Consider the following 17,559-nt stretch of genomic DNA (forward strand, 5'->3'; position numbering starts at 1 on the left):
TCTTAGTCCTTAAAGATTTGGGACAAGACATGACAACCTGCAAATTCACGTTAACGGGGGAACTTGCAAAACATCAGTAACCTGAGTTCAGGCTCAAACTGAAAACCTTTACAGCCCTGTGCCACATCATGAATTCATATTTAGTTGTATTTCAATATACAGTGGTCCCCCAGAACTCGTGGGAGTTACATTCTAAAAGTTCGGAAAATCCGTGGATTTTGGACGCACCACCGCAGCCCCTATGGTACCTTGGTGAATTTCATTTCGACATTACGCCAGTAATTTGGTTCCTTTTTTTATGCAGACTAAACAGAAAATGTGAAGTAATGGACATAAATGCTTTATTTATCACTTAAAATGAATAATACAATAATGTGGTTTAACAAATTTTTATGAAATTTGTTAGTGAAAACATAGTTTAAAATGTTGTTCCTAACATTCCTGAACATTCGGTCCCGCTTTGGATTCTCGCGAATTTTAAGATAATCCGCAACTTGCTGTTAGTCAGGTTCCAAATGAGAACCCTCAAATTTTCCGAGCTGCAAGTTCACAACCGCAAATTATCCTGGGTATACTGTAGTAGAAAGGAAAGAAATGTTTGAAAAACTTACGGCTGACAGTCAGAGTGGCTGAGACTTTGTCATTTCCACAAACAAATGTGTATTCCGCACTATCATCTCTGCTGGTATTCATGATCTTCAGTTGATGCAGTTTGCCCTGCACCACTATTCTGAACTTCTCGCTCATTTCGATCTCAACTCCATTTTTCAGCCAGGTGGACGGGACGTTAAAGTGTGAAACTTCACATTCAAAAGTGGCCATTTGAGTCTCTGGAATCTCAATATTCTTCATGGGTTTTGTGACCCTCAAAGCTGAAAAAAAAAAAAAAACATGCAACAAATTAGCCGTGCACTTAGATGCGTTAAAATGCAATTTGAAACATTTACAATATACTTACACTCAACATGTAAATATGCACTGCACTGCACGTGTCCCACGACAGCCGTGTATTCTCCATCCATGCTTTCCTCAACATTGGAAATAACCAGCTTGTGAGCTTTGCGCTCTGAAAGGATCTGGATATTTGCACTTGGCTGTAGCTCATGGTTCTTGAACATCCATTTGACTGGGACATTATCATGGGATACACTTAACTCAAAGGAAGCAGTAGAATTTAGCAGCGCAGTCACATCTTTTGGCTTTTTCACAATTTTAATTGCTGAAAAAAATATAATTAAACAATGAGTTTAAAAAAAGGCCGGTTCCTATCCACAGAAAAACACAATGTAAAGTAAAGTCAACTTTAGGACTTACTCTCAACATTAAGTCTTGCATTAGCAGTGAGTTTTCCAAGTTTGAATCCATAAACAGATTCATCCTGGGTGTTACATTTCTTTATTTTCAGGGTGTGAACCAAGCCGTCCACTGTGATTTCATATTTATCGCTCGGAAGAATTTCAACTCCGTTCTTGATCCACTGGGACCCTTTCATGTCCAAATGAGTGAGTTCAATACTGAACACGGCCTCTTGAGTCTCAATGACTGTTTGATTCTTTAGCGTCTTCTTGACCTTCACAGCTGTTAAAAAACATAAGAATGTATTTTTAATGATTGATATAATTTGAAATACTGCAAGTTTGTCAAATTAATAAATAAAATAAAATAAATATATACCTTCAACTTTTAGGTTAGCTGAGGTCTTCGAGTTTGCCACCTGGTATGTGTACTCTCCAATATCTTGCGGTCTTGAGATGGCAATGACTAACCGTCGTACAACACCAATCTCTTCACTTATGACATTATCACTGAAATCAACATGGTGTCCATCCTTAATCCACTTTCCTTCAGCAGATGCGCTGGCAACTTCACACTCAAGCACAGCTGTCTGGGACTCTGCCACAGTTACATCCTGTAGTGGTTTGTTTATAGCACCACCTAGTGGGACAGAATAAAGCATAATGTTATTGACTGAACCTTTATACTAGGTATGTGTATCTCCATAAATGGGGCAGATGTGATTCGCATCTCGATGCATATCCAACGATACAATAAATTATTTAAACATATGAAGCATCCGATTTCAATTTGTATCTCATTATCAACTGTTTTTTTTATGCTACCATCTTTCCTACTCTATAAAAATGCCTGAGTCTGGAAGTAAATAGATGTTGGTCCTAGTCAATTGAAGTGTAACAATGTCTCACCTGACACTGTAAGTGTGGCACTTGAAGTCTTTTCACCAGCTGCAAACACATACTGGCCCTCTTCATCTTTCATGGCGTTGAGAACAATGAGACTGTACTTTGTGCCCTTGGAATCAATTTTGTACCTGGGACCAGCCTTCAGAGATTGACCCTTAAAAGTCCAGAAAGCATCAATGCCAGTATGAGACAGCTCAACCTCAAAAGTGACATTTTGGGTCTCGGTGCACACACGGTCCTGCATGTGCTTTACAATGCTGACCTCTGAAAGAAGCAGAGTTAAATCTATTAAAGTAGCCGCATACTGGTACATTGCAATCGTCACTGGAAATTGTAAAGTATTGCTGTGTATAAGGTAATAAAAAAAAAAACTTACTCTCAACAGTGAGCTTGCATGATGAATCAACTCTGCCAACAACCAGTTTATATTGTCCTTCATCAGAAGCATATGCCCTGTTCAGTACCAGTCGCTGTTTGGAGCCCTTGGCCACAATTTGGACTCTTTCGCTAGCAGTCAAAAGTTCGTCATTATGATACCATTTCACTGAGCTCACATCGGCAGCTGAGATTTTGGCTTCTAGCACAGCCTTCGTGCCTTCAATTGTGCTAACATCCTTCAGAGGTGTTACAATGCCGATTGCTAAAATTGATCAAAAGAAATGATTAAATATTAAGCAATGAAAACATTTTAGAAAACATTTTGCAAGAAGTCAAAATAAAAAAAAAGCTTTAACTCAAATGTATGTTTTCATCATTTCTATTTCATGCATCCTTTAGTACTTCTCTATGGGCTAATCTGTTATACAGTTAATAACTCTGGGAATTGTCAAATCAATGCTTCGGTGAGCGAGGACTTTTCTAGAGAAATTAATTTTAAAGTTGAGTTTAAGTATCTGGAAATTTCTCATTTGACATGTTCTCCACCACTCTTTGTTTCTTTCGTTTTATTTTTCATCAGTGGAAAGAGCGAAGGAATGTTTGGAAGTCCTAAAAGGTCATGAAAAATGTTTTTCTTTTTTTGTCTCACAACATCATTTTCTCACCATAAACAAAGTTGTTTTCTTGTGGACTAGACATAACAATAGTTGTTTTCTCATAATCTCAACATGACAAACGTTTTCTCGTTATCATGACCTGGCTTTCTAATGATCTCAATGTTAAAACCCTTTTTCTTATGACAAATATATTGCGAGAAAGTCTTGGGCCTTGTGAATGTTTCTGGTGTATAGCAAACCAGACAACCCCCTTCTCACGTGTTGGACAGACCGACACAGAGCTATTTTAGTTTGAGTGAGTCCCTGATCAAAGAAAAAACTAATAATGCTGTGATAATGCTAGAAGATGCTCTTATAGCGAATACACAGAAAAATTCAGTACTGATCATGTGGAAACAAGAAAGAAAAATATACTATAATGCATGGCCTCTTAGGATTTCCAAAGGAAACAAAAAAAACACCCCATGTGGTAAATAAAACTCAAATTGAGAACTGGTGTACAAGCAGAACCTTACTTTGAACAGTTAGTTTTCCTGAAGTGGAAATGAAATAAGCGGGGACGTTGAAGGCGTACATTCCAGCGTCCTCTTTGGTGGCGTTTTCAATAAGGAGCTTGTGTACCAGTTTGTCGATAACAATGTGAATTCTATCAGTGGCAGAGATCGGTTGACCATTCTTTGACCAAGTGCCCTCCACATTCTCCTGAGAGAATCGCACTTCCAGCTGAGCAATATCACCTTCGCAGACGGTTATGTCAGAAAGACCTTGCATCATTGTAACTGGTCGCACTGTAGGAAGAAGAGATATGGGGTAGGATAAGACCATCGCATGGTATATCTCAAGATATCATGCATACAAAATATGTACAGATCAAAATATATGGTAGATCATGTACATTAACTTACATTTCATCTTCAGGGTTGCACTTGTTGTTAAATCCCGCACTTTGAAAGTGTATTTGCCTTGGTCTTCTTTCTTCACATCCTTGACACACAGGCTGTGTCTTCCTCGGCGAGAGGACATTACATACTTCAAGCCTGGCGTAATCTCTTTGTTCTCGAAGTACCAGGTGCCTTCAGCGTCCTCACGGGACACTTCACACTCAAACTCCCCCGCATATGACTCTGGCACTTCAACACTTTCCAAATTCTTCACAATTTCAAGTAGTGCACCTACAAAATTACACCATAGTTAAGTTTTTGATGTTCAACACCAGTGGTGGATGAAGTACACAAACCATGTAAAATATTACTCAGGTAAAAAGTGCTTCCTTTAAATTTTTAAATATACAAAAGTATTTGCCTTTAAATGTACTTAAGTATCCAAAGTACTATGATTTATTATTGCTGAAATGTTCCTATTATCATTTTTGTCACAAGACTCTTTGCTTAATCAACTCAGTTTATATGTAACGACTACTGTTTCTCTCAGCACCACAATCTATTAATAGAATGATATTAATGAGTCAAACACTGATTGATATCTATTCACGTTATCATGAACCCGAAAACTTTCTTTTTAACTACTTAGAAAAAAAATCACGCAAATAATGTCACGGGTGTTGTGGCGAGTTCGAGTCAGGAGTTTCTTCCTGCTGTTTGCTTGCTGTTGAACTGACGCTAAACTGTATGTTGGTGATACGTAGATACACCAAGCAGAAATCCAAACAAGTTCAAAACAGCTTGCGCTCTACACTGATTGGTGACTTGTTGTGTGATTGACCAGTTTTTGTTCCACTTATTAATAAATAAATAAAAAATGACTGATTTCCAAGATGTAGTGGTTCCAAAAAGTACCATGTTTGACTTTGAAATGTAGTAAAGTGAAAGTCCCCCAAATTGGAAATACTTATATTTAAATTACAAATACGCAAGAAAACTACTTAAGTACAGTAATGAATTACATTCACTTTGTTACTGTCCACCACTGTATACAACACACAATGTGTTCCATTTGTATGAGTCATTAGACCCTTTTTAAATAATGTAGTCATTATACAAACCTTCAACATGAAGTCTGGCTGATGTTCTGATGTGGTCATCCTCAACAAGAGCACAAGAGTATTCAGCATCATCAGTCATGCTGATAACCAGGACAGACAGAAAATGCACTTTTCTGTCAGAGTGCATCCTGTATTTATCTCCAGAGAAAATCTCAACATTGTTCTTCAACCATTTAACCTTAATAAATGGCTCGTTTGTTTCGCATTCAAAGGTCACCATGTTGTCCTTTTCTTTGGCATATAAATCCTCTATTTGCTGGGTGAAGGTTACAATTTGCTTGGCTAAAATAAAAAAAAATTAAAAGATGATTTTAATTCATTTCGCAAATATATTTTCAATATAGTAATTTTATTGCAGAAATAATCATGATACATACCTTGCACCAGTAGGAAGGCATGGCTTGATGTCTCTCCTGCAATATTAATAGCTTTTACCATAATGCTAGCCGAGTCTTCGGCTGAGACATCTCTAACAACCAGCTCACAGACATGGTCTTCAGGCCAGTACCAATAAATCCGCTCAGATTTTTCCAACAAAATTCCATTCTTGAACCACTGACATTCAGGCTCTGGTTTACCTACAACTCTGCAACGGAAGCGTACTTCATCACCCAAGGTGACAGTCTGGCTACGAATGCGTTCTAAAATCTTTGGTGCCTCCATGCTGGGGGAAAGAGCAAATTTCTCAGGCTTGATTGTAGGAATAGTAAGCTTGCCTTCCTCTTCAATCTTCTTTTTCTCAGCTTCAGTGATCTGCTTAGTCCAGTGCAGAAGTTCCTCCTTTCTCTTTCTCAACATGTCTTCATAGGACTCGTCCTTCTTGCGAGATTTAAACTCCACTGAGGAAATGGCCTCATAGTAGCCTTCCTCAGTTCTGCGTTTGAATTTGCTTCTTAATTCCTCTGTCTCTTCTGTAGACCTCTCATGAACAACTCTCTCAGCCCTCCTCAGCTTGACCACCTCTTTAGATTGTGAGGTCTCAGCAGGTTTATCCACTTTAACAACATCAAAAGATACTCTGCCATGCTCAGGGCCAGGGCCTTCTGGAACCTTAATCTCAGGAGCACGCCGCAGGATTGATCGGAAGTCCTCCTTCTGTTTGATCTCTAGCTTCACTGTGTTTTCTGCAGTACCCTCTGGGTTCTCCGCCAATACTTTGACATCTCCAGAATCGTAAGATTTGCAGTCCACAATCTCAAGGTAGTGAATGCCATCATATAGAAGTCTAAATCTTTTGCTCTTGCGAATAAGCTGTCCATTCAGGTACCAGTTGACTTTTGGGCTTGGGTATCCAGTTACTCTGCAACGGAATTTTGCAGTTTCTCCTTCCAGGACTCTAATAGGCTCTGGAAGCAAGACAATCTCAGGCTTAGTTTTTTCAGTGATTTCATCTCCAGTAACTCCAGCAGGAGCGCCCTCATGAGCAATGCGTTCAATTTCATCTATTCTTGGCCCCCTCCGACCCTCAGGCAACTGACTTTCCTCCACAAGGCTCTTCTCATCTTTTACAATCAGAGTGGCTGAGGTTTGGTCAACACCAAATTTGTTGGTAGCTCTGCATGTGATGACACCACTGTCTCTGGAATATGCAACCTCATAGTCCAGACTGCAATAACCAAATTCATTTATCATGCGTAGTCTGTTAGCAGCTTCCAGGGGCTTGCCATCGTGCAGCCACTCAACAACCATTGTGGGATCACCAATAGGGGTGAGTCTGCATTCAAAGTGTACAGCACCAAAATGCTTCAGTCTTACTGAGGTCAGTTTCTTTTTGAAGTGAGGCTTCTGTTGTTTCTCCTTGTCATAAAGGTCACCCTCCTCCCACTGTTCCTGTCCATAGCGGAGATGCAGCGGCTCCAATTCTGGTGCAGAGATTTCCTTAGCTTTGTAAGTTCCCTTAGGAATAATAAGTTTTCTTTCTGGTAGAGGTTCAGTGAACTCCACCTCCACGTTGACGCGGCAGCGTGTGGTATCACGTCCAGCTTTATTAATTGCAGTAGCAGTGTACCATGCACTATCCGAACCAGTAGTTTGGGGGATCTTGAAATGTGCTTCCCCTTTGGTTCCTTCAATCCTGAAAAATTATAGCATTTTAATTTGTAAGCATTATTTAAAAATTGTACAAATAAAAATATAATAAAAAAGTATACCAAATGATTTTGGGTCATAACATTTTAATTCAGAATACTCACTTAATGTTTGGGTACTTATGAGGTGAGACAATGTCACTGTTTTTCAGCCAGACAATGTCGGGAAGTGGATTTCCAATGGCTTTGACCGCTAACTCAACCAAGGTTCCTTCCTTGACACTGACGTTCTTCAGCTTTTCGATGAACTGTGGTCTAATCAAGTTTTCCTTAGCTATAAAATACAGATAGATATCAGTTTGTGTAATGATTTAGCGGTAAACTATATAGTTAAAAGGGTAGGGAATTACCTTCTACAGTTAGAGTCATGGAAACTGTAGTTTTCCCAGCTCTATTCTGAGCAACAACTGTCCATTCTCCAGAGTCATGAGGCATAGCAGGCACCACAATCATTGACTGTGTTCCATCCTCTTTCACCACAATCTTGTGGGTGTAGTCATTCACCACTTGTTGCCCTTTATTAAAGACATTGAGAAATGAAAAGTCTACATTATTGCCTCTGTCAACTGTTTTTTTTTATATAAATTAACATTTGTAACTTATTAAACTAAATTAAGAGGGTTTCAGGGCTGACAGTGTTTATGTATATCAGGTAACGCACACACACTGTTGGTTAAAAATAAACTGCTAGTTACAAAACCAGATGATATAAAGATGAAATTAAAATGCCAAATATCTTTTTTTAAGTACGTCTTCATGTGCTACTATATAACCTGAATGTTAGTCTCAGTTTTCAAGTAAAACTCATGCAATATATATAAAATAGACCTCAGGTTTCATTTTACTTACCGTTATGGAACCAGAAAGTGTCAGGCATGGGCCTTCCAACAACTTTCAAATCAAATCTTGCAGTCTGTCCTTCTGCACACCTGAAGGACGATGGTTTCATGGCAAACACAGGTTTGTAAAGCCTTTCCAACTGGGTCTCATCTGTCTCATCCAGTCTGCGAGCAGGAGAACGGCTAACAGAGCGTGCAGGGGAACGTCCAGGGGAGAGACTTATGGAGCGTGCAGACATAGGGGATTCGGACCTGCAATATAAGTAAAAAAAAAGCTGATTAATGCTTATATACTTTATTATATTTATATATAGTGTGGCCATACATGAAGTAGATTTGAATTGAGTTGAAAGATAGTACATTAATATTACCGACATTTGGCAGGTGCACTTATCCTGAGAGGACCTACAATTATCTCGTGCATACATCTGAGTAATTGAGGATTAAGGGCCTTGTTTAAGGGTTTAGAAGTCGCAACTTAGTGGTGGTGGGATTTAAACTCACAACCTTCTAATCAGAAGTCCAACATCTTAACCACTAAGCTACCACTTCACGGGAAAGGATGTTTGGAAAACAGTATGTTTTCCTATGAGCATGTTTCTATATTTTAATTCTTCTGCATATGCTGAAACTGAAGACTCCTTCCACAGATTAGTGAATTAACATCTCCCTATGGAAACCCTGACCATACCAATGTTTAAACAATTTTCTAAACAACATTAATCTGTTCACTATTTGGATTAGACTATGTAAAGCTTCTGCCATATTGGTTCTTTTTTATCAACTGAAACTGATTTTATTTCAGCACATTAATACAGTAAAAACCTGTGACATGTCATTTGGTATAACTTGCCATCAGTTCTCAGGATACAAGAAAAAATAACTTACTGTACTCTCCGCATTGCTTCTGTCTGAGGATAGAAGGGCTGAGCAGCAGCTGTGGACTCCACGTAGAGTTTTCCGGAGCTGACGGCGTTCCCCTTCATGTTACTTGCTAATGCTGTGTAGACTCCTTCGTCTTCTGGGAGCACCACAGGAAGACGCAGAGTGGCTCGACCATCCAGAAGTACCTCCATCTGATAGCGGCCTCCATGCTTGATGCGCTTGCCATCTTTGTACCATGCAATCTATTAGAGGGGATTGTGAATGTCATTGTTTAGAACGGACAAAATGAATAAAAATTTGACATTACACCTGCCAAACAATTTAAACAAACTAAAATGTCTTGTTTTGATTCAATATAATTATTTTTTATTATTATTAATCAGTATTAATAATAAAGGAGTAATCAATATCATACTATGTGCAACATGTTTTAATTTCCCTAGCACCTTTTGTGCTTTTGAATTCTTTTTATATATATAAAATATTTATTTATTTCTCATTTATTTCTCATTTATATTTCATTTCTCTTGTAATCTTAAAAAAGAAAAAAGAATTTCTATGGGGATTAATACAATTTTATCTAATCTTATCTTACCTTTGGCAAGGGATTTCCTTCCATTTTGCAGTGGAATGTCACACCCATTCCCTCCATGATTCTGTAGCTTTTGACAGGTGTGCTGAACGAGGATCCTACCGCCTCATGATCAGCTGCACTCAACAGCATTTCTTCTCCATCCTCAATCACCAGCTCACGATATGTAATCTTTAGGATTCTGATCTCAAGCTCATGAATGATCCTCTGCTCAATAACAGAAATGTGGAATTCCTGACAATAAAACAGACTCATTAGTTTTGTTGGTGCGTGTATGAATAATTCTTAATATGTTTAAATCTTTACCTTTTCTGAGGTGAATGTCATCATTTGTGCTTGCTGAGCCATCCTTCTCTGCATTTCATATTCTGCAGGGGGCAAGTCGGCCACCTTTGGCTCCTGAACTGTAGTGGTCACTTCTGTTATGTATGTCACATCCTGTGTTTTCATATAAGCTTCATATTCCTCTGTAAAATGAAATATCATCTATTTTGAAGGGTTTCTGAGGCTTCGGTATTAACATGTAATTATTAACAATTTATACCAAAGCACATGAAAATGCTCAAATATGATTGGTCAGAAAGCTATATAGAAGCGTGGCTCAGACAGTAGGGTACATGGTTTGCATACACTGATCAGGCATAACATTATGACCACCTGTCTAATATTGTGTTGGTCCCCCATTTGCTGCTAACAGTTCTGGCCCATTGAACATTTACAGCATTAACTTCTTCAGCAGTTTGAGCTACAGGAGCTCGTCTGTTGGATCGGTCCACACGGACCAGCCTTCGCTACCCACGTGCATTAGTGGCCCTTGGCCACCCCTGTCGCCGGTTCACCAGTGGTTCTTTCTTGGACCACTTTTGATAGACTGACCACTCCAGACCAGGAACATCCCACAAGAGCTGCAGGTTTGGAGATGTTCTAACCCAGTCATCTAGACGTCACAATTTGGCCCTGGTCAAACTCGCTCAAATTCTTATGCTTGCCCATTTTCCATAAATATATTTATAAATATTTGCAGTGCTGTGGTAATAAGATTGTGGCATGTGCTACTATTTGAACGTTAAAATCCACTAAGTTATTGATCATCTTTCTAGCAGTCACAGATTATGTTTTAGTTTTTACATGATTAAATTTGTCCAGTACTGACCTTCTTCAAGAAGTTTTGTTGAGGCAGATACCTCTCCATGCTGGTTCTTGGCAGAGATAGTATACTCTCCAGCATCATCAGCAAATGTCATGGAGATTTCCAGTTTGCATTCTCTTGTGTCCTTATTGTAACTTACGCGATATCTGAAGATTAAGAAGATAGTTATACATTTTGCATTTCTACTCAATGAAAACTGATTGCCTTAGCAGTTGTGGCTCGCAAATACCTGTATCCTGATGTCAGTTGGACACCGTTTTTCTTCCAGTAGATGTGAGGTTTGGGGCTTCCTCCAATTTGGCAAGAAAACACAACACTGCCACCTTCCACAAGTTTCTGTGAAACTGGCTTCCTCACAAAGAACGGAGCTGCAGCTGCTACAGCATCCACGGTCTCAGGAGCAGCTCTGGCTTCAGTGGTTGTCACTTCTTTAGTCCTAAAATAATAGGTCAATATCAGTGTTAAATGTTCATGAATTGTTTATGTTAATCATGTGATGGATATGAGCATATATTTTAGTTCTTACTCTTTCACCACAGTAATCTCTGCTCGAGTCTCAATCTCCTCAGACACTGAAATGTAAAAATGTGGTAAGATTTCTTAAAGAACTATATTTAAATTTTATCCTAATAAAAAAAAAATCCTAAAATCATTATAAAAGTTATTGAAAGATACCTTTAACAAGCAGGTAGCAGGAGGTGCTGATAGTTCCAGCCTCGTTTGTAGCAGTACAAGTAAAACGTCCGCTATCCTCAGCAAAGGCCTCACGGATCATTAAACGGGCATATCCTTGCTCATATGTGATCTGGAAATCAATGGAGCTTTCAATCCTGTAGTCCTCTCTAAACCATATAATTGATGGTGTGGGGTGGCCTGAGATCTGGCACTCCAGGGTAACAGACTCTCCTTCAGTAACAGTCAGGTTCTTCAAGCCCTGAATCAAAGAAAACAAAGACTATCTGTCTAACCAGCTTTCCTGAAGATTAAAACAATTATTTGACAAATAACTAGATGCTGGTTATAGATATACTTAATATTTTTTCCCTAGAAGGAAACACATAATGGAAATGAAATAAGTACTGTTAAATAATGGAATTTAATATTTATTATAAAATATTATTTTATCCTGATTTTGAGTCATTTATTACACACATGTAGAGACTAATATATAAAATAAAGGTGTCTCCCTAATTCCCTAAGTATAATGTACAATTCTACCAGTTTTAATTACGTCTTATTTAAGATGATTCTGGAAAAATAGTGAGTACAGGACAGACTTGATTAAAATCAATCCCTAAGAACATCCATAACATGACTCCCAGAGTTATTTTTAATGTTCTTTTTTTTTTTTTTTTTGTTCCAGTGAACTGCTTTGCCGATTAATTGGCACTGATATTTAATTGCTGTAACTATAAGCAAAAATCCATACAGAAGGTTTTTCCGGGTCGCTGGAGCAGCAGAGAAGGTCTGCTCTAATTATACAGTAAGAGGGCGGCCTCTACAGGCAAATCAGTGACAGCAGGTGCTTTGTACTACAGTATTTATCTGGGATATTTATAAGTCTTTTATTTCCCTCAATATTTATTAACAATAAATTTATTCATATTTATTTCCTTTACCATATTTTAATGATTTATTTTTTTTATTTTTATTTTTTATAATACATTTCAGTACCTAGTAGTAAGGGCCTTGCTCAAGAGCCCAAGAGTGGCACCTTGGCATTTCCAAGGCCAGGGCCTCAACCACTAAACTACCACTTTCCCAATTAAAGGTAAACCGTAGCCTGTATATGACATTTATTTAATGTTTTGATGCCTTATTTCTGTGATCTGTTTAGCATTTAACCACAATGGTAAAATAGCCTGCAAGCACTGATATAGTGAATCAGTTTTTGCTTTATCATATGAAAATATGAGCCTACTATCTGTTTTAATTATCAGTCAACCACCAATTTGATTATTTCACATCCAAGTGCTAGAATATGTTTAATTGTATTGATGCTGAAAGCGTACTACTCCAATGGTTCATTAAACAAAAGATGGTCAAGACAGTGTAGAATGAACTAATATCTTACAGCAACAACAGTTGGAGGAATACTTGGTTCCTTGGCAGCTGAGGGAACTGCAGCTGTTTCAAGAACCTGGAACAAACAAAACTTGTGTTAGCATCTAAGTCAGCAGTAAAGCAATAGTTCAAAAGCTTAAAAGAAAGTGGAAAACCTGATGGAGAAAAGGAAATGGAAGGGAAGGGAAGGAAAGTTATCAAATATCCTAGAAGAACTGTAATTAGAAAAGGCAGATAGAAGAGGCAGGTAGATGAGGCAGGTAGAGGAATCCACAGTTAGGGGGGGACTTTGAGCTTAGATGTGACCACACAAGTGATATATGACCAAAATTATGATGATGATCAACTTGTGAGATTAATGAGAAACATGAGCACAGCGGGCAAGCATGAACCCAAATTACAAACCTGTGTCTCCCATTCCCCTGTATATGATGCATACGAAGCATCGATCTCTCTCTGTAACTCTGTGTCGAAATGCGACTCATATTTCTCAGTGGCACCTCTAAATGGTGAAGGGGTGTGTTCTGTGGTCACTCTTGTCTCCACAGTCTTATAAGATGGAGGCTTGACAGGCTTGATGATCGTTTGAGTAGAATGAGAAGCAGACAACTCTTTCTGCAGTGTGGCAATCGCAGAACCAGCGATTGAGACCTGACCAACCCAAGGAAAGCAGCGTGAATCAAAAAAGGCATGATTTATAACAACATGGGTTACTGTTTCTTTGATTAGCCACTTCAAAAGGGAATCATGAACAATACAGGTGATGTCTTCAGGATTATGGGATGGAATGGATTATGGGGAAAAATGGAACAGAACTCCAAATTATATTAATGTGGTTAATTCTTATGAATCATTCTATTTGAGGTTATTTTGGGATGATGGATTACTTTTTTCTATTTAGAATGAACCAGTATATGGCTTAGTATAAGACTGTACAATGTCAGAGTTAGGGTTTAATACAGTTTTCGAACAGGTACTTCCTTAAAGTTGCATGTCAGGCAAGCAGGATAAATTGTGGTTTTATTATAGGACATATTTTAAAAAAATAATAATTTTACGTATCATTTTGCTCCGATGTCTAATTGAAAGTTTATGATTTGTTACTAAGGTTATTCTCTGCTTGCCTGATATTACATGAGCTTACCTCATAGCTATGATCAGGTTTAGGAACAGTAACTTTTGAAACTGTGAAATGAGGAACTGGGGATGGGGAAAGGCCAGTATCCACTTGGGCCTTAAACTCAGTAGTTCTTTGGATCTAATATAAATCGACAGAAATCAGGATGATGAAAAGGAAACACATTACCACCTATCATTGAACAAAAGTAGGCAGTCAAAAAAGACTTCTAACCTGACTGACAAGAACGGAATGCTCGGTGGACGTGCTGGGTACATCACTGGGTATTTGCAACACCTCCATTTTATGTGCAACCTGTTGCTTAGCATTTAGCAGCATTGTCTGCTCTTTTATATCCTTTTCCTCTTCGGCCATAGCACTCTCAACATGCACGGGTTTGCGTACACGCGCATGATCCACCGCAGCAAGCACCGTGGCCACAGCTCCGGCCTTTTTCTCATCACCCTGGCGATAATAATTTTTCAATTGTTATCTAATACATAAACAGAAATGTCAAAGACACCCTAAAATCCATTCATTGTTGGTCAATTCGAAACATTCCTGGTTTGCAGAGGTGGAAAGTAACTAATTACTGTACATTTACTCATGTTACTGTAATTTTGTAGGGTTTTTTGTGTACTTTTTAAAGTAGTTTTTAAAATCTGTGATTTTACTTTTACTCAAGTATGTTTTGTTTGAAGTATTGTACTTAACTACATTTTAAATCATATCCAAAAATAAATGTATTAAAATAATGCAAGGGGGGAAAAATTGTGCCCTGGAAACTACTGCACTGATTGACTTATATGCAGAGAACAAACGTGCTAAACGCGGAAGAAAAAAAGAAGGAGACGGAAAAGACAGACACCAGTAATGCAGACCAGCTGATAGAAAAAAAAAGGTTGTTCCATGCGTGCGTTCACTGTCTGAATTCTGATTCTGTGATGTCTCTCCTTATAGTGAATGGCATTATAACAGGATTTTTAGGTTTTTTGTTGCAAAAGTGCATAACTCACAATGGACTAAAGTCATGGACTGTAGGTTTTTTTTGTGAGATGTATATCCCCTTGTCCTATCGGAAATTCTAGAAAAAATTCTTTACTAGAATCCTACTTTTTACTTTTACTTATCATACATTTTTTACTGTTAACTTTACTTGTACTTGAACAAAATTTCATTGAAGTAACATTGCTTTTAATTGAGTCAAATATTTTAGTACGTTTTCCACCTCTGCTGGTTTGAACATATACCTTTTGTCCAGAGTCATAACGTTGCTATACAGTGATGTTAGTAAACTGAGTGGGCAATAATAAATCACAGAGAGTAATACATAGTGAAAGCATATACTTGTATGTAACTTATACACTTAGGGACATAAAGTTGGCAAAGGAAGTTTAGAGACCTCTTAAATGTTTATGCAGAGAATTTTGAGCATATATTGTTCAAATACTTCATACTGCCAAGAATATTTCTTAAGTAAAAGAGTTTGAGTTTTGGGTTAAGACCACTATCAAAATCAATGGACCAAAGAAAAAGTTTTTCCCACTTTTGCTCTGAAAGGTAGTGTGATATAACATGAAATTAAGAAACAATTAATAAGACAATGCTTTATGAAAATAAATGAGATATATTGGCAAAATATTGCTGCAAAAATAGACATATTTGTAATAATCATATTAATCACTGTAAATGTAATTAAAGCCTAATTTAATAATATTGCGTCTAGTCATATTATTTGGCAGCTTTTAATACAGCCATTAGACTGTTTTTTTTCCATGTTTATGGACTTTTCATGTATTTCATGTATGTGAATTATTTAATATTGCCATATTTATGTGTCATTTTGGCTTTAAATAGGCTTCTAATGAAAACCGAAGTTTATTTCATTCTGAATGATACATTTCATGCCAATACGGCATACTGTTGTATTACCAAACATTGATGCTGTGTTTGCTGTTAAGTCAGTGTCTGAATATATTGAACAATTGTAAGCTTTTTTTTTTTCAACACAAACTTCTCATTACATGTAAATTACTTAATTATGAATACAACCCTTAATACACATTCTGGATTTTCTAGATGATTTTCTTTGTATCTCAATATGGTTTTTTTGAAGAGATCAAGCAACAGTTCAGCATGATGTTAGTTGAAATGGTGGACTTTTCATACAAAGTGCTCAGAATGCAACCAAGTAAATGTGCTCCCCACACAAGGACAATGACTTGAATTGAGGTACCTGCTCCCGAGAGGCAAATGTGTAATGGCTAGAGGATTCCATAGTAGTTGTGTGTTCTGGGAGAGAAACAGTGGCATCTCTCTCACTAGCCTGCTCAAGAAGTGTGGATGAAATGCACTTGATCTGTTTTGCCAACAGGGAAAATAATAATTGTTTTAGTTTCATCATAGATGACCAAAAAAATTGAGAAAAAAATCTATTCCTCAGTGGTGGGACAAGAAATATGAAGGTGAAAGGGTAATGAAAGAAAACAGTTTGGAAAGGCAAGATGATATCTGAGTTCATGGAAGAATGTAGGCACCAAAGATGGAGATGAATTAAAGGGTTGGATGGTGACCATGTCACTGAAAGACCAAACTACCTGCTTTATTGGAGGTGCAGGGGGAACAGGAGCAGTGGTGCTCTCTACATCCTGAGGCTCTGCTGATGAGCCAGCAAAAGGTTTGTGACCACGAGCCTGGTCCACTGCTGCCACCACAGTGGCAACAGCAACAGATTTGTCATCCATGCTTTGCGGTTCCTTTCACATGCAGGTAGAAATTGGGATGCAAAATATAGGTGTTTTCTTCAGCATTGCATAATGACACATATTAATGCATCATTTCAAATACCAAAGACAAAATTCTTGCAGTAAATAGATTTTATACTGAACAACATAAGGCAAGACCAAATCCCTTTCTTCATATGAATGTACATCATTTTCGCTCAAACTCCCAGAAAGTAGAATCAAATATTATGCTCACCTCTTTAACAGAGGCACTGCTGACTTGTTGTTTCCTGGTGATGGAGCCTTCCCAGCGATGTTCCACGTGAGTGGTGGTTTGAACCTGTGAAGCTCTAGCTTCCATGCTGGCTACATAGCTGGACTCAGACACATAACCCGCCTGTTTCCACGGGGGCAGGACCTCTGCGCCTGGAGTGATCTGTTTGCGGGTCATCAATGGGGACTTGACAGGTCTGATCGGTGATACGGACAGTCTTGTGGAGGGGGATACGGTTCTGAAAATAAAATAAAAATGAATTATTTGTTCCTAATGTCTATTTGTATCTTTGCTCCCTGTATCCTTCGAATGCAAAGTAAAAAATTCATTTGGAATGTTTTGCATATCAATATTTTTAATTAAATTGCAATTTTCAGTGACCTCCAATTATTATTTTATTATGAAATTCTGATTAGGATCATTTATTCATTAAAGTCATTTTCTCTTTGGCTAATGGTTGCTAAATTCCCCATAATGCTGTTTGTCTGCCTTCTGACAGTAAGGCCAATAGGAAGTAGGTCTTGCTTGATCTCTACTCATGATGCAGTATATCATCTGCAATGTATTCAACTTTCACATATCCTCAGCTATATACTCTGCTCAAACGGACAAGGCTCCCATCATTCAACT

General features: G+C 38.0%; 1 protein-coding gene and 1 long non-coding RNA gene across 30 annotated transcripts in view; both read right to left on the reverse strand.

The window, feature by feature from the left end:
• Positions 1-17,559, reverse strand: part of ttn.2 (titin, tandem duplicate 2) — a 179,061-nt gene that overhangs the window by 155,351 nt on the left and 6,151 nt on the right. For 24 of the 29 annotated variants that reach the window (XM_083536171.1, XM_083536170.1, XM_083536166.1 and 21 more), the window contains exons 7-33: positions 16,912-17,167; positions 16,530-16,688; positions 16,169-16,291; positions 14,167-14,397; positions 13,960-14,073; positions 13,221-13,466; positions 12,826-12,891; positions 11,427-11,685; positions 11,278-11,323; positions 10,981-11,187; positions 10,755-10,897; positions 9,908-10,068; positions 9,605-9,835; positions 9,013-9,251; positions 8,135-8,376; positions 7,636-7,800; positions 7,391-7,559; positions 5,576-7,272; positions 5,199-5,480; positions 4,102-4,368; positions 3,712-3,984; positions 2,578-2,841; positions 2,205-2,465; positions 1,675-1,935; positions 1,315-1,578; positions 959-1,219; positions 612-872 (exon numbers count right to left, since the gene is read on the reverse strand). In XM_083536171.1, coding sequence (XP_083392297.1) covers positions 612-872; positions 959-1,219; positions 1,315-1,578; positions 1,675-1,935; positions 2,205-2,465; positions 2,578-2,841; positions 3,712-3,984; positions 4,102-4,368; positions 5,199-5,480; positions 5,576-7,272; positions 7,391-7,559; positions 7,636-7,800; positions 8,135-8,376; positions 9,013-9,251; positions 9,605-9,835; positions 9,908-10,068; positions 10,755-10,897; positions 10,981-11,187; positions 11,278-11,323; positions 11,427-11,685; positions 12,826-12,891; positions 13,221-13,466; positions 13,960-14,073; positions 14,167-14,397; positions 16,169-16,291; positions 16,530-16,688; positions 16,912-17,167 — 7,148 coding nt within the window. The remainder of the gene's footprint in view (positions 1-611; positions 873-958; positions 1,220-1,314; positions 1,579-1,674; positions 1,936-2,204; positions 2,466-2,577; positions 2,842-3,711; positions 3,985-4,101; positions 4,369-5,198; positions 5,481-5,575; positions 7,273-7,390; positions 7,560-7,635; positions 7,801-8,134; positions 8,377-9,012; positions 9,252-9,604; positions 9,836-9,907; positions 10,069-10,754; positions 10,898-10,980; positions 11,188-11,277; positions 11,324-11,426; positions 11,686-12,825; positions 12,892-13,220; positions 13,467-13,959; positions 14,074-14,166; positions 14,398-16,168; positions 16,292-16,529; positions 16,689-16,911; positions 17,168-17,559) is intronic. The other 5 variants (XM_083536167.1, XM_083536174.1, XM_083536168.1 and 2 more) reach the window with 3 other exon arrangements.
• Positions 12,309-12,823, reverse strand: LOC310723397. Its single transcript, XR_014532672.1, has 2 exons — positions 12,697-12,823; positions 12,309-12,645 (listed from the first exon to the last, which is right to left on the reverse strand). It is a non-coding gene; the product is annotated as an uncharacterized lncRNA (long non-coding RNA).

This window comes from Silurus aristotelis (genome assembly GCF_946808225.1).
Source record: "Silurus aristotelis genome assembly, chromosome: 3".
Lineage (NCBI taxonomy): Eukaryota > Metazoa > Chordata > Actinopteri > Siluriformes > Siluridae > Silurus > Silurus aristotelis.